The 16,104-nt window shown below is 39.8% G+C and overlaps 1 protein-coding gene and 1 long non-coding RNA gene across 5 annotated transcripts in view; both read left to right on the top strand.

The window, feature by feature from the left end:
- TM9SF2 (transmembrane 9 superfamily member 2) overlaps window positions 1–1,745 on the top strand; it is a 29,775-nt gene extending 28,030 nt beyond the window's left edge. The window contains exon 17 of the mRNA XM_064408369.1: window positions 1,080–1,745. Coding sequence (XP_064264439.1) covers window positions 1,080–1,147 — 68 coding nt within the window. The 3' untranslated portion in view covers window positions 1,148–1,745. The remainder of the gene's footprint in view (window positions 1–1,079) is intronic.
- A 2,945-nt stretch (window positions 1,746–4,690) lies between these two features.
- On the top strand, window positions 4,691–15,936 carry LOC135293801 (uncharacterized). Of its 4 annotated transcripts, none has more exons than XR_010355900.1 (5): window positions 4,691–5,458; window positions 6,248–6,406; window positions 6,531–6,777; window positions 11,973–12,386; window positions 15,423–15,936. It is a non-coding gene; the product is annotated as an uncharacterized LOC135293801 (long non-coding RNA). The 4 variants fall into 4 exon arrangements; XR_010355899.1 differs by lacking the exon at window positions 15,423–15,936 and having other exon boundaries at window positions 4,691–4,989; window positions 5,285–5,458; window positions 11,973–12,738; XR_010355901.1 differs by lacking the exon at window positions 15,423–15,936 and having other exon boundaries at window positions 6,248–6,380; window positions 11,973–12,738.
- Window positions 15,937–16,104: the final 168 nt, after the last annotated feature.

Raw genomic sequence — 16,104 nt, 5'->3', positions numbered from 1 at the left:
ACAACAAGTTACCACACAACTTTTGTTGTCCCTCTTACCAGATGTAAAACAAAGCAAGTTTTTTTCCTCTAAAGAACTTCCTTGATGCTTGTACAAGTTAAAGATATAATTTTAGAAGAGGTACTTAGGTAAAAATCAGATAATCTTCAGGGCTTTTTTCCTGTCCTAGTTTTTGTGGGAAATGAAGGTTCCTGTAACAGGTGTTCTGAGCTGCTGTTTAATCCAGTATCATTCTGGTTGAGACTGAATTTTGATGTAATCCAGTTAGATTAACAAAGCTCAAATATATTAACTACTTCACATTCAAAATACATTTTTGTTAGAAGTTTCTTTTGGAGTTATACAAAAAGAAGGGATGAAGCCATTGTTTTTATTCTGTAGAAGGATAATAAGTTATCAGGGAAATGGTCTTCGTCCTCCAATTATAGTTCAAATCTGTGTGTACCTTTTGACTGTTGTATTTCAAAAGTGTTTATTTTTAAGTTATGTAACATGTTTTCGTTAGGATTACAAGTTGTGTAGTAACTGTAGTTACTACACTAATCATAGTTATACTATGGTTTGAAATTTGTATTAAATCACTCTATGGAGAAATAAAGGTAGTGCTCTAGTTTTCCAAGACCTTAAAGTATTACTAAGTAATGGGAACTCTGATAATGTTATTATGTTTATTAAACATAATAACAATGTTCTGACAGCTGAGCAAATCAAATAAAGTGTGTGTGAGTAGTCACTGAGAAAGGGTGAAATGGAGCAGTGTGAAGGAGTGGGACTGCAGCATACTGGAACAACAAGAACGAAAAAGTCAAAAGAAACATCTTACTGCTAGAGTGTTCCACAGGATGTGGAAGCTGCCATGAGCAGTTCTGTGCTCCTGAAAATGAGAGGTTACAGAGTAGCTGATGCCTATAAGGTCCAGGTATTGTCTGTAACTTTCCATTATGTGATCTGATTGATGTACTGAAGGCCAAGGACAGCAGATCACATATACATATATCCTGACTTACACACTACAGAGAGAAATTAATGTCTCCTGTGTCAGTGTTCTAACATGTCATTTTCTTTTTTCTCTCTTTTAGGGACAATTGGATTCTTTGCATGCTTTTGGTTTGTAACCAAAATATACAGCGTAGTGAAAGTCGACTGAAGAAACCAATGTAAAGAGTTAACACAGAAGAGGTTTAATCTTCAATAACGTAACTTAAAAACTTGGTCTCGTTGATGAACTTGAGCTTTATCAGAAGTATTGGCTTCCTGTTCTTTGAGAATGATACTGAAATGCACCTACTTTTCCACTAACGCGTTTGTATTGTGACTTAACAACCTGTTTTCATTCAAACCTTAATGAAGATCAGAGTTACGATATTTATGCATTTGTAAATACAACTGTACTGCAAAAGAAATGTTAAATTCTAATGGCAGAATAGAAGTGGCTGTATTACACAACATAATGATACTTCTGATCAAAGTACAATTGTAAATAGGTTTTTCTAGCTTGGTAGGTGGGATGATTTATTTTTCTTTGAGGGAAATGAGAACTTTTTATTATGCTAACTTTGAAGGATGACTCTTAAGAAGTGTTGCTTTTAGTCTGGATGTGATTTTTATTTTTTACTGGTGTTACGTCCATAAATATTCTGATTTCTGTGACTTAATTAGTTTTGGTGTTCTTGGCCTTTTAAACTATGTGCCTCTGAGTCCTTGAATTTATAAATTCATAATCCAATAAACGTTGTAAAAATGTCTTCATTGACTTATTACATATTAGAAGTTCATAAAAATATGTAAATACAATTATATTGAAGACAGATGCTTAAAGATTGCATAGAGTATTTTATGGCATTTTCTATGGTTTAATGTATATTGACACACCATTAGATCTGCAAGAATTATTATTTGTGCTAAATGGCTATAACATGGACATGTGATTGTGGCGCATGGGAACTAAATTATACACACGTTTAACAAAACCTCTCTGCAGCATTAATCCAGTCCTTAACCCAGAGATTGCTATGGAGTGTCACTATGTTGAGAAGATCTTACAATGCATGAATCAGCATTCTCTGCTGATCTTGCTTTTAGATCTCAATGATGCATATTCTATAGAGCAACTATTGCTGACTGTACTTAATGTAGGTTAAAAATAAAAGAAAATTACTATTTTTGCCTTATATTAAAAGACTAATGTCAATTTTGGATGACTGGTATTAAACCTATATTTGCCTTTTTTTGGAAATTGAGTATTTTGTTCAAACCTTGTTTGGTAGTTTCAGATTCATAACACAATTTGTCTGGTAAAATTCTATTTAAAATTAAACTTCATGTACCAATTGCCATTCATAAGGTTGGGAGGGTTTTTTCTTAACAGTTTGCTTTTCTATAGGACCTTAACCTGATGATGCTTGAATATTGGACCAAATAAAAATGTCCTTGGTTAAGGTAACTTGTCGTTATTAACCACCCAAAAGTTGGCACATCAAGGTTTCAGGAGGCATTCCCACAGTTGCAGTGCTCCATGACCCTTCCCAGATGAGCCACAGCCCCCGTGCTCTGCCTTTTGCCAGACACAGCTCTGCTCAGATGTGGACAGGTTTGTTCTTGTGCCCCTCCCAACATTTAGTCACTAGGAAATGCTGATTTTAGGTAAATCTTCCATGCTTTATGTTCAAAACAGGAAAAGGGTGAGTATGGTATGTGTTTGCTCTTTACTACTGCAGTGAACTGTAGTATGACTCTTGATTTAAATGCTTAAAACTATAAAATTGAATAGTCTTCATATCCCTGGTTTTGTGACCACCTACTGTATAGTCACTGCCTGAGATCACTGGTAGTTTTTACACAAATAGGGATGCTTATTTGAGAAACGTGAATCAATTGTCTGCTAATGAAATTCAAATTCAAAAAACCAGATTTTTGTGATGTATTTACAATTGCTGTTTAAAAATCAGATTAATAGAAGTCAGATGAAACCACTGTGGTTTGTATGTGGGTTTGAAACTGATGGGTGTATTTTCCTGAGGATTTTTCTACAGACTAGTTGACAGCACATGGCAGCTTCACAAGTATTTTATTTCCAACTTCAAAGCCAGTCGGTGAAATGTGTCACTATCTTCTGGAATCTGAACCTGCTGCATACACAGCTTTTCAGGCAGCCTTGCCTTGTAATAATTGCAGCAGTTTTGCAATTGCAGTGTTTCAGTGTGGATTACTCGAGACAATTCAGAACGTTTAATACATCACAGATTTTACAGAACAGCTGTTCAAAAGTTGGTTTTGCCCTTGTAACACATTACTGTCTCAGATAATTTTAAATGTTTTTCTAGAATTTAGGCTTTTGGTGTGTGTTAGAGCATTTAAGTGTTCTACTGTGTACTGTATCTGTTTTCCTCTTGGGAGACCTGTTTTTTTTGTCTAAACTTTCAAAATACTGAGCTTTTCCAGAATCTCAATGTATTATCCAGTATTTTCTTAAATTTCACTTATGGTATGAATGTCTGAGAAAATGTAAATTAATTGGAGGGTTAAGAGGTAGGACAAATTGCTGAGATGCAGGAAGACAGGGCAAATTTGGACAAAACACTTCAGAGAAGTGTCAATTTTTTGGTGACTGATAAATAATTTTAAAACTTACTGTTCAGAGTCTGAAAAAGAGTTGCCATCGCTGCCAGATTTAGTCTGAAAGGAATCCTTCGTCCAAATCATACTTTGAAAACGTGATATGGGAGTTGGTGTTCTGATTTTCTTTCTCCAGAAGAAATAGGAAAGCAGCTTTATGGCCAGCTGTCACTCACCTGGCAGGCTCATTGGGCCATCTTTAGTCTGTAGCTTCCCTTCTTATCCAGAAGCTTGGTTGTGTTTGAATACCTGTGAGAGTCCTCAGGTTTCTGCGGTCACACAGGTTGTGTATGTGCTCAGCTGGATCTTGTAAGCAATGTTATAAATATTAGTTGGCTGTGAACCAGTCTTAGTGTCTTGAGGCTTTTTGTGCCATTTTCAGGCAGTGAGAAATTACTTCAGGAAAAGTCTGGAAGTGAGGACAAGAGGTGAAACGACAAAATTCTGGCAGTCACCTGAGGTGCTCAGTTACACTGATCTGAGTATCTGGAAGGGCTGGGAGGCACCAACCCAGTCCTGTTTGAACTGATATACAAATAAAAAAGGTGAAATGTGGATGTGAAATGTTTTGCTAATACTGGTAAAGGCAAGAATACCAATCTCTGAGTAGGCTGGAGTACATCTATATTTCAGGCTAGTAGGGAAGAAGTGACAGACCTTGAAAGGGAGTGGTTTTAGTGTATATGGCTTTGGTCCGTGGAGTGAAATTGTGGCCAAATTTTTCTGCAAAGCTTTGTGAGAATGCTGGGGAGGGGCTGCTGCAGCCAGTCCTGATGACATGGGTCATGCAGAGTTAAGTCAAAGCTGAGGTTTCTCACTGAATTGTTACTCACCAGATGGAGATCCTGAGTTTCACAGGTAAAAAGTAACTTACATGAAATTCTGTAATTGGAAGTATGGTAAATCCTTAAAAGCTGTAAAGCTGTAGATGTTTTTGTGTTTAATGGCTGATAAAGCACAGCAGTGACCATAGAATCACAGAATGGTAAAATAGTCCAACATACTTTTCCCCCCTGCCCCTTTTTTTTTTTTTTTTTGGGGGGGGGCTTTTGGTTTTGTTTATTTAGGTGGGGTTTTTTTCCTTTTAATTGAGTGCTACTGCAGTGTTTGGTTTAGCACAGTGTTTGTTTTAGTGTTCCTGCTCCAGGAATTGAGCAAGAATTTTAGTAAGCTTAGCTGGTGTGAGACACACATGTCCATAAGTTTTTGCCATGAAGTTACAGGCCGTCCTCTTTTTGTTGGAGCATCTTTACCAGTTTGGACACCACCTTCATTTCTGGGGGCAGCTGTATCTCCAGCTCTTAACAGCCCAGCACAGCTATGTATCTCCTTAAAGGAAGGGAGGGTACTTGTGCAGAGATGTTCTTGTCTGAGGTATGCTGCTTCCTACAATTCACCTTTAATTTAATTTTTTTATTCTCAGTACCCTGCTGTTTCTCCTTATGTCAGACACCAGTGATCAATTTATTTCCATATCTCCATAAATACATATTTCTCAACAGACTCCTGAAATAATTCTCCTCTTACCTTAAAAGAATGATCGGGTACATGTGCCTAGACAAGTGTGTGACACTTCAGATTAAAGCACAAACCTTCAGGGACTACTGAGAGACTTAATTTATCAGTTGATTACTGCACAGCTGCCATCATGCACTATTTCTTCTTATAGGAAACATCTGGAACTTGCTGTTGATGAGATGAGAGTAGTTAACTCTTGTAAATCAGATAAGCCAGAAGATTACAAATGAAGCCTGTCATGTTTGCGTGATGGCACATTCTCGCCACTTGCCAGGATTCCAGGACTTCCAATGAAGATGCAGTTGAAGTTCTCCCTTCCCTCGAGGTATTTGAGCATCGCCTGCTGGCCACAGCTCACACACAAGTACAGGGTGCAGGAGCAGAGGCAAGGGTATGATGGGAAGGTTTGACAAAAGCAGTCCACTGGAGGGATTTAGCATTAGATCTTTAAACGTGCGTGATCCAAAGTTTCTGGAAGTGCACAGCCAAAAATCTTGGCAAAGAACAATAACAGTAATGACCCAAATAATTCATTGGTGAATGTGCTAACATTGTCTCCTGCATGTAGTATGGGCACACCGCTAGCAAGGGTCCTCTAGAATTCACTGTATTTATAAGGCCTTGCTTTATAAGGATTAATTGTCCTTACTCAGGAGCCCATTCTCATACCTTCAAACAGTTTTTCTAAGTTCACTACAAAAGGGTGTTTCAGATAGGGGCCCACAGTGTGTCCTGAGAGGCTGTCCAGCCTCGGCAGTGAGATGGGCAGAATGGCACATTCCAGCTTCTCAAGTTCAGTAGTGCCAACGCCTTGTTTTCAAACAATTCAGCACAACTGCTGTTTTGCTGATGCTGCTGCAAGACTCAAGATTTGATGTGGCTTGTGTGGGTGGTTTGGTTGGGGTTTGGGGTTTTTTTTCGGGGGTGGGGGAAGCAGGGTTGTTTGGTGGGGTTTTGTTCAGAGTTTTTTGGGTTTTTTTTTCAGTAATTACATCAAGTAAATTTCATCTCTCTTTTGGGGAAATTGTTCAGGTAGAGGAGACGGTCTTCCTGATATTGCTCCAACTTTCTATGACTGTCATTTAATTTGTTTACAATTATGCATTTGGTTGAGGTGTATGAAATCATTAAACTGACTTGTCTACGTGATGTGAAGAAGGGAAATGTGCAACTGGGAAGAGAAGTGATGTCCCAGCAGGGCAAGCACATGCACGTTTGGCCTCTGCTTGTCCTCTGTGTTGCAGAAGGTGAACAAACTTCTCATTCTCTGGAGGTTGGTAAAGGCAGGTGGGCTGTGTTCAGCTCCCACCTATAGCAAGCACCAATATTAGTTGCTCTGAGATAGTACTGAGGAGGTCACTGAGCTTCCAGGATGACCCATCCTTCTCCCTTTGTAGCCCAAGGATACAAGAAGCACTAGGGTTGTGACATTTCTTCTCCAGCCTTGCTTAGGAGCTACAAAATGGAGCAGCCAGAAAATCAGATCTTTTTCCTACATTTTGCTGCAAGTTCTCACAAGGAGCCCTCTCCGCTTTCCTGCTGGAATCTGCTCTTCTCTGCCCACTGGAGGAAGACTAGCAAGACAGCTGTTATGATGTTCTGTCACTCTGTCTCCTTCTGCAGGCTGTGGTGACAGTAACAGAGGTAAATCATACATGTTCTGCTGCTGCATGATGTCAGATCAGGGCAGCCCCAAGGCAGGTGGAGGGCAAGGCAAAGGAGAAGCAGCGGGTGGCCTTAAATTCTCTGTTTATCCCAGAAAGCTGGGTGACTGTAGTGACACTGGATAAAAATTAGAGAGAGGCTTTCTTCCCTTCAAGAAGGACAATATCTACACCCAGGGGGCAGAGTCTAAACAAAGAATTGACTAAGGTATCAAGGAGATGATGGTTTATTAAACCCAAGTCTTTTCTGTTAGTCTTTTACCTCTTTCAAATGGGGTTTTTTTCTGGAAGAGACATCTTAGATCCAGAACCGAATTTCTGAGTAGACCAAGACTAGCAGACAAATGTAGGCAGATTAAGAATGTGACTAAATCCCAGAGATTTTCTTGACCAACATATTATGTTAAGGTTACTGTGTCTTATCTTTCTGTCCTTTGAAACAGCTTTACCAACATGTTTGTGAAGGCCCATTACTGCACAGATTGGGACAGAACTTGCAGTCTTGTTTTTGTTGCATGGGAGACACTGTCTCCTGTCCCACCCATCCCTGACACTCAGAGAATTGCTGGCAAAAGAACCTGAGAAAGCCAACTACCATGTGCTTTGATGCAGAAATACACTTTTCATTGCTCCAACTGCACAATGTCCATATAAGTGCCCAGCAGAAACCCCTAGAGTATGATGTAACCAAAAAAAAAAACCAAAACAAAAAAAACAAACAAAAAAACCCAACCAAAACAAAACAAAAACCCAAACAAACAAAAAAAACCCCACAACCTAAAAAATGGGGATAAATAGGAAACAGAAATTTCATGAAAAATGCAAAGTTCTTGGGCTGCAAATAGATGACAGCAAGGACAAATACTCCCTCTTGCAGTTTCACTCAACTTTGAATCTCACAGCCTGAGCAAATACAGATAAAGCTGCAGCACTGCTAGTTCATATTCAGTATACAGAAATCCATCTAAGTCAGGGCTTGTCACACCAGAAGTTTATGGAAGAACAAATAAATATGCTCTTAAAAGGTTCGTAGGAATCAATAATAAGAGCTGTATGTACCACAGTTAAGCTTCAAAAGAAAATCTGGGCTGGCTGGAGTGAAAGGGAAAAGGAGAGGGCATGTCACTCTTGCACTGAGAATGACACAGGAACAGGCGAGAGGCACTATTGTAGAAAGAGCAAAGAAGGAGAGAAAGAACAAAGAAATTAATTACTTTATTATACTATATTATTCTATACTATAATACACTACATCTAAACTGAAACTGCACAGGCACTCAACTCTGCTGAACAGAATCTTGTGGCTGTCTGCTGACCGACAGTCTGGACACGCGCTTGGCCCTGACAGGCCAAGGAAACAAAACACCATCATTCTGGGTGAACAATCTCCACATTGCATTCTACTTTGGCACAAATACAGGCACAGCAAATGAGATAAGAATAGTTTTTTCTTTCTCTGAGATTTCTCACTGGGATTCCCAGAAAGTATCCTTGGGAAGTTGTGCCTTGCTTTTCTCTGTGAAGAGAAATGCAGCCACAAGGGCAGATTTCCCCAGACACAGCACAAGCCAGAGGGTCCAGTTTGGTATGGACATGTTCCAGCCCTTTGTATTTATTTGTGTGGATGCAAACATTTCTTTCTCTTTTACTTTTTAGCACAGTTTCAATGGAGTAGTGAAGGCATAGGAAGAAGCAGATATTTGCCTCCGTGTCTTGCCAGCAGTGACAACATCCACAGCTGGAGTAAAAGAGATTGGATAGGGCTAACAAATTAGAGAGCAATAATTATTAAACAAATAATTATTACCCACTGCATTCATTATAACTTTGGGCCATTTATTCCATCATCCATTGTGGCAGCTCAACAAATTGGTCAGGTGTTTGTTGGGGTTATTTCCTCCTCTCCTTTAGCTGTTGTTCATCGTGATGGGAACTCCTGTCAAAATTTCAGTTAGAAACCTGCAGGTCTGTCTTAGCAATCAACACCTGGTGGGCTTTGGGAAGCAGCATAGAAGGTGGAGGATCACAGATTGGTATCAGCAAATCAGTAGCATTACAAATTAAATATCTAAAATATGGCATTTCTGAGGGGCCAGGTTTATTCCTGGCAATGATATTTATACGTGGAAATTCCTGACAAGATTTTTGTATGTGGAAAAGATCGAATTCATACTATGGTCACCAGTGTAGAAGTCTCTTTTTCAACTATGCTGTTAAAAACTGAACAACTGAAGGCTACTTCTAAATATGCCAACGCCACAGTGGTTAATGAGGCCAGCCGTCGTTATCTGGGAGATACACAGGCGGCTGTCATAGTAGCTGTCACTCATTGCAGCATTAAGTATAAACCAAGGCATTAAAATAACAAATAGGAGAGGAAAGCTGGGCTGCAGAAGGATTAGCCAGGGTCCTGTCCATGCTGAAAGCACCACATGACCTTCTTCCCAAAATGGTAGGCAATCGCTTGGTTGCGTGGCAGTGAGTGATCCCCTGGTGAAACTCTGGAAGGCAGCCTCTTCTTAAAATTACTCCTGCTAGTGATTTTTCTTGTCTGCTTGGAGCATGGATTTCTCTTGAAAGTTTATTTCACTATTTCTGAAGATGATGATCTTTTTTTGAACACCCTCTGCTTCCACCATGCATGACAATGACTTTCTGTTTGGTGTGTGGTCTACATCTAGCCAAAATTATTTGTCATTTTTACTTTCAGTTTAACTTAGGTTTAATTGTCTTGATTTAAGCCTCTTGCACTAACACTAAGCTGCTTTTGTTTTTACTTTGGATCCAATAATTTTAATGTTTCCTCCATATGGCAGTGAGTTTTTGAAGAAAAAAACAAGGTCTGAGATGAAGTTATTTGAATGGGATTGAAATTTGGAAAGTGAAACTAAAAATATAGACAGGTAATACCAAGTTAAGATGACATCAATGTAGGGAATTCCTGTGTGATATAGACATATTTTGTAAGTTGATAAAATTTTTCACTTATTTTGTATCTATAGTGGATGCCTTACGCTTTCAGCAGCTGGACAAGCAGCACAGCTACTCCTTTGGGGTAAATGCCAGAGAATAACACTTATAAAATACATTTCAGTGATTCTAAACAATGAATTACACCTCCTTGTCAAAAGTATTTTTGTCAAGCATAACTGGCCTGTGGGCTTATTCCATGAGTGTGGTATGTTTTGTTAGCCAATTTCCTTTATAGTCACTTGGATCATTAGCACAGGGAGGAATATCGGTGTGTCGACCCAGTTTTTAGTCCAATAGGTATATTGGTAAGTATTCCCCCTTTGAGAATATTTAACCATTTGTTAAATTGGTAAAACCAATATTGTTTCACCAGAATCTGAATTTGGGTCCTCGTCCAGTTGTGGCTGTGCCCTGCCCCCAGGCTGGTGGGCTCTGCTCCTAAACATGGTACATCAGAGACTACATTCCAGTTAGATCTGCAGGCTGAAACATTTCTGTGACCACCCTGAGCTCATTCCATTTCAAACACCCTTGGTTAGCCAAGATCTCCCACTTAAACTAGCTGATTTCAACTAAACACCTTGGGGAGCAATCATATGATCCCTTCTCTCAAGCCACCCACCAGGCAGCTCAGGAGGTCCTGCAGGTCCCAGTAGGCCACTTATGACCACAACTGGAGTAAATCTACCCAAACCAGTGTCTATATCACTTTGCTAAAAGCACAACTGTTTTTCCTCATAAAAAATGTGTGAGATACAGGAAGTGGCACGTTTCTGCATCTGCTTGCACTCCTTTACTTGCATACAAGTCTCAGGTTGCTCTCTAAGTTTTAGGTCTGGGCTCTAAGGTGGGAATTTTTTCAGTCCTGACTAATCTAAAGGTAGCCAAAGTTGTTGGAGGATGTATTTTGTGCCATGTGATAGCCATATGGCAATATCTCTAATGATGGATGATTCTGCTCTACTTGATGGCAGAAAATATTTATATGTCATTAAAATTGTTGTGACAACTACTTTTCACACCATGTCAGTCACAAAACTGGAATCAGTTTAAACAGAGATTAAATGGGAAGCGTATTTCCAAGGTACTCCTGTAGTGTCAGTCACTGTGAGGCTACCGAGATGCAGGAGATATGTGCTCCTGATGGGCATGATAAACATGGATGACGAAGTCAGCAGACATTTCAGTTCAGGATCTGGGACCAGCACTAAATTTACATCTGCCTTACCCACACAGAGAGCTACAGAGAGCTCCCAGCCTTATCCTGCTGTGGCTTGTGGCATGGAGCACTGGCACGAGTCAGTGAGGGAGCTACCTGGCAACTTTACCCAATGAAATGAACACAAAACCCTACAATGTGAACCCATGCAAAGGGGAAAGGCAAATTTAGTCATTAAACTTCTAGCTGAAACAGAACAGGGGAGGCAGGGTGCTTCTGTAAATTTGGAAGGGATTCCAGGTTTTCTCAGTGGCCTGAGCCCTCCTGAGCAGCTGCAAGGATCCTGAAGGAGTTCTGCTGCCAGCATTAATGGTCTGTGTTTGAAGACAGAGTATAACAAATTGTCCCACTATTCATCTGATGAAGAGTCCCAGCTTTTTTCTGGGATGCTCTGGTACCTGGCTTATTTGAGGAAAACAAAATAATTTCACTTGGCGTTTCACACATTAAAAACATTCACAAAATCTAATCATATTTGCCAAATCCTTTTTTTCTGTTTATAAAAATGAGGATATTGCCTTATTGAAGTAGAGTGAAATACCAGGCTTTGGATGTTTAATAGTCTTTGGAAAACTATTTTATTTTGAGATCCACTGCTTTCTGATATGACAGAAAGCAGCAGCATTGAAATGATGTTTCAGACTCTATAAACAGAATAACATATTCCAAATATACACTGTACTCAGAACATGCATTCTTACCTTCTTGGTCTCAGCAAATTTAGTGGTTGAGAAAATCTTACTAGAAATCAGTGAAAGCTCTATTTCCTAATTTTTTTTTTTATTTTTTTTTTTTTTTTTTGCCTTTTTAACCTTTCGGCGTTAAAGGATAATGTACTATATATAATGTACTAAGTTACATAAGAGCTTCAGGAATATTAAAAAATTATGTAAAGTCAGTCCAAGGGGTAGATAGAATGGCTAGTTTCAAGTTTTCTATGACTTCTTTAATGTTTTTTTTCATCTTTCTCTCTTTTCCTCTAGTGGAGCATAATCTCTGAAGCCAGCAGCAACAAAATCTAAATGGCCAGTATCACAGGACTAAGTTATAAAAGTTTTTTTAACTCAGGAGAAGGAAAGGCTAAGTTGTACAAACCTTTAGTTTAGAATTAGATAGAAATTGAACATTCCTTAAATGTTGCCTCATGGAGAGCTGTGCAGGTAAATCAAGTCAGCTTTTTTCTCCCTATTTTCTCCTCCAGTTTCCCAGAGCTGATTCCCCACTTCTTTGGCCACAAGTGCTTTTTTGGAGATGCACTGAAAGGCTGCCACAGGTCCTTCTTTTCTTTCATTTCGATTCACGTGATGCTTTTTAGGATATGCAGGTTCCCAGTCCCTGTGATGCCTTGGGAAACCTGCCCTGGAACAGAGACTACATGGAGCTGAAGAATAAAGCAGGTATTTATTAGGAGGCCTCAATGGATCCACCTTGGGCAGCACAAGAGCCCATCCAGGGCTACAGCCCAGGTGAACCCAAAAATGGTGACAAAATGGACTACAAGTCATGGGGTCTCACACTTGTATAAATTTTGGTCCATTAGCATAATGCAGTTAATTGTCCAATTACAACTTTAGGTTATGAATTCCCATCCGTCTTGTTTTTCTTTCTTCAGTCCACTGTTGTTGATGCTCTTGGGCCTGAGGTCTGGTTGTCCTTGGTCCCCAGCTAGAGAAGGAATTGTTTTGTCTACCAACTCTGTGAAGAGAGCTTACTGTCCCCTAAAATGAAGCTCAGAAGCACATACTAATGCAGTACAGAGTTTGAAAAATATAAAAGCTACAGCCTGAGGCATCACCTGCCGCACGACCCTGGGCACGAGCCTTCATGGCCACAAGTGCCACAGTCATCCCTGCTGGCAAGTCACGCTTGGTGCCAGAGCGACGCCTTGCGCTGCCTCCATTTGCTGTGCCCTTCTGCTTGGGGTTTCATAACCTTCTTACAAACCACAGCATCATATGCCCAGGGGCTGTGCAGATGCAGGAAGTGGACCTGAAAACTAACAGAGATGAGCAGCTGGAGGATAGTCTGTGGAACAGAAATCTCCAGCGCAAGCACACTCGCAGGAGTTTAATCTGCTTGATATGAAAGTGTATGAACCTCTATTCAGAAATATCAAAACTTCTGCAAAGTACAGTAGCAACCTGGACTAGCAGCAACAGGGCTAAAAAACAAAAACAAGCAAAACCACAGATAAAACTGGGATTCTAAACAATTTTTTTAATATGACTTGCAGTATAACTGAAATTTAGTATAAACATGTTCCACCTTGTGCCAAAAAAATGGCTCTGTTCTACTTACCTGGTAAATATCATGATTTCTTTGCATAATTTTTTTCTTTACATGTTGGCACCTCGCAATTGAAATGTTATTTCACCTCCTAGTTTGCTTGAAAATGAGTGTCAAGCAGAGTTCAGCTCTCCCTTACACAGAGTTTTAAAGGCACCACTCCAAGTAGACACACAAACAAACCAGAGGGTCTCTGCCTTTTAGACACACCCATTTCCCTCCCCCTTCAGCCAGTAAACAGCTTCTGGCTGCAGATTTGATCCTTTATGGAAGAGATTTTTAAGATGCTGGCTGACCTGTCCAGCACCCTGGTAATCCTCAAATCATCTGCTCGCCATGCTCACGAGATGTCACTGAAAAGGCTTGTTGACAACCTTCTGCTGCATTCAGGACAAGTCTGTAAAACTGCCTCTATCTTCACTCAGTTCAACTTCACCATACAGTTGCATTAAACTTTGCCTTCTGACAATTTCACCAAGACCGTTGACAGAAGAAGATTGTATGGAAAAAATACTTTTGGGTTCCAGTTCATTTTGGCTTAGATTAGATTGACACTGATCTCTATAACAGTTTGTGAACTCATTAATTTTTTTTTAATTTACAAGTTATTTTTTAGTCTGAACATCCTTTCCATGCCCATTCTCATACAATGCATTTTAAACATCCAAATACTATATTTCATATTTGCATGAAACGAAAATATTTTAATTAGATTTATGTCAGTTATTCAGTTTTTATTGTTTCCATATACAGTGATGAATTCTCAAGTCTTAACAAGAGCTTGTATGGCAAAAAGTCAGTAATTTAGTGATAAAATAAAAACTGTGATATTATAAGCACCTATGAATCCTTCAATCAAATTTTGCATTGAGTAATAAGTACTAATCTCAGCTAAACTGTTTTGTTACACATACAGCATGCTCTAATCCCAAACAACTCCTTAATCCACTATTTTAATAATAGCCTATGGATTAAGGGATCTATACTGTATACTGACACAATGTATTGAGTTCAGGTTCTATAGATGAACATTTCTATGATCTATTTTAATGGCACACAAGCCATCATAGCATTATGGTGTCAACAAGCCTGCAGATTATCTCCTGGCTTTCAAAGCATCCTGCAGGAAAGCAAGTTTAATGAATCTCCAGAAAGGTGAAAACATTATCAAATCTATAGGGAGACAGGACTTTGAAATAAAAGTGATCATATAATAACCAACAAGTATTTTTATATTATCAACTATAAGATACACAGAATGTTTGGAGTTTTGAAATCTGTCAAAATAACAATATTAAGAAGGACAGTCTGCTTTCTTGGCCACTCCTTCTCTACATGTGCATCATAATTTTCTCCTGGCATCCTCATTTCCTCTCACAATTTGCCAGTATTTCATGTAGGAAACCCATCATTGTGCACTTCACTCTTTTTTTAATAAACTTGCTTCAAACAGCCCCGTGGTCTGTTAAATTCCTGCTTCTGAACTACAGCATCACCACCTCGCTTTAGTCAAACCACTGTGCCTGAGCAGAGATTCTCCAGCACCAGTGCAAAGGAGAGGAGTGTCCCCACCACCCACTCCAGCTGGAAACGTCACCATGTGTTTAAGGTCATTTTCCCCAAGCCCTGCCTGTAGTCAGGGAAAGGACACACTCCTGCTGGAGCAGGAGTTGTTGTTGCCAGCTCATATGAAACCCAGTGCAGAAAGCACACCTTTTTATAACACATATCTGCTCCTATCTGGAGAACTGGCAAACACATCTTTCCAAAGCCTCTTACACACTCCTGCTTTCCAGTTGTTTCCCCTGTTTCCCCACCCTACCCCACCTTCTGATCTTTCCCAGCCAGTGTATAGAGCACACAGGATGTGTTCTGCTTCCCAGCATGAAAATACTTTGACTTTTCCGAATTCCAGTGATTCCGTGGAGCTACTTTTCAATAATCTCATCCCAAAATTGCATAGTACATAACAGCATCTGAATTGTATGGTAATGAGTTCACTGTAATGTCCTCCTGATGCCTGGAAACAGGAATTCTTTGTATCTCTTATCAAGCATTTTCTTCAATTTATGGCTGGACCTGTTCTCCTAGTTTATACTGCCTGCAGCTTCACCTCAGCTGGTGAAGCTGGCCCTTTGTTTTTCCAGATGTTTCTGCCTTTTTTGAGTTTCTTCTTCTATCTGTTGATGATGCTTACCGTATCCCCAGTTTACTGGAGAAGGGAAGAGTTTGATTTCAAATGTGGAGAACCAGACTTGGACAAGCAACCTCCAGAGAACATCCTAGGTAAGCAGGGATATTTACCTTTCCTGAGATCTGGAGAGGATCCAAGAGCATAAAGCTGTGGATTTTCCCTGGTTCTATAGGATGATGGTAGCAGGGGCTTTCTGTCCTTCCCAAGTGGAGGAATCAGCTGCCTGAGTGGTGCTTCTGAGGTGGTTGAGAAGGGGAAGCTTTGAGCCCTTCAAGACCACATAGAAAGCTTTTCCTGACAAAATGATCCTGTCTCAATATACCAGGGCAATTCAATCTGTTTTCACCAAAATCCACTTTCCATCACGCTAAATGCCCCAGATGATGTACTCTACATGGATTTATGGTGGATTAAACATGATGCACTGCTGGGATATGACACTGCAATTCCATTGAACATAACGATGAAACTGGACAATTAATTTTTCACCATGAAAACGCTGGCTTATTTCTAGTTGTATGATAACACAGTTTGGGGGGAGGTTCTCAAAACGTTTTGGTGCTGGAAAGCACATCCCTCCTTTGGCTCTCATCCTACGGGAGGAGATGTGTGACATGAGGGAGCACTGTGAGCTG

This window comes from Passer domesticus, chromosome 2 (genome assembly GCF_036417665.1).
Source record: "Passer domesticus isolate bPasDom1 chromosome 2, bPasDom1.hap1, whole genome shotgun sequence".
In the NCBI taxonomy this organism is placed as follows: domain Eukaryota; kingdom Metazoa; phylum Chordata; class Aves; order Passeriformes; family Passeridae; genus Passer; species Passer domesticus.
This window is presented reverse-complemented; position numbering and strand designations above follow the sequence as displayed.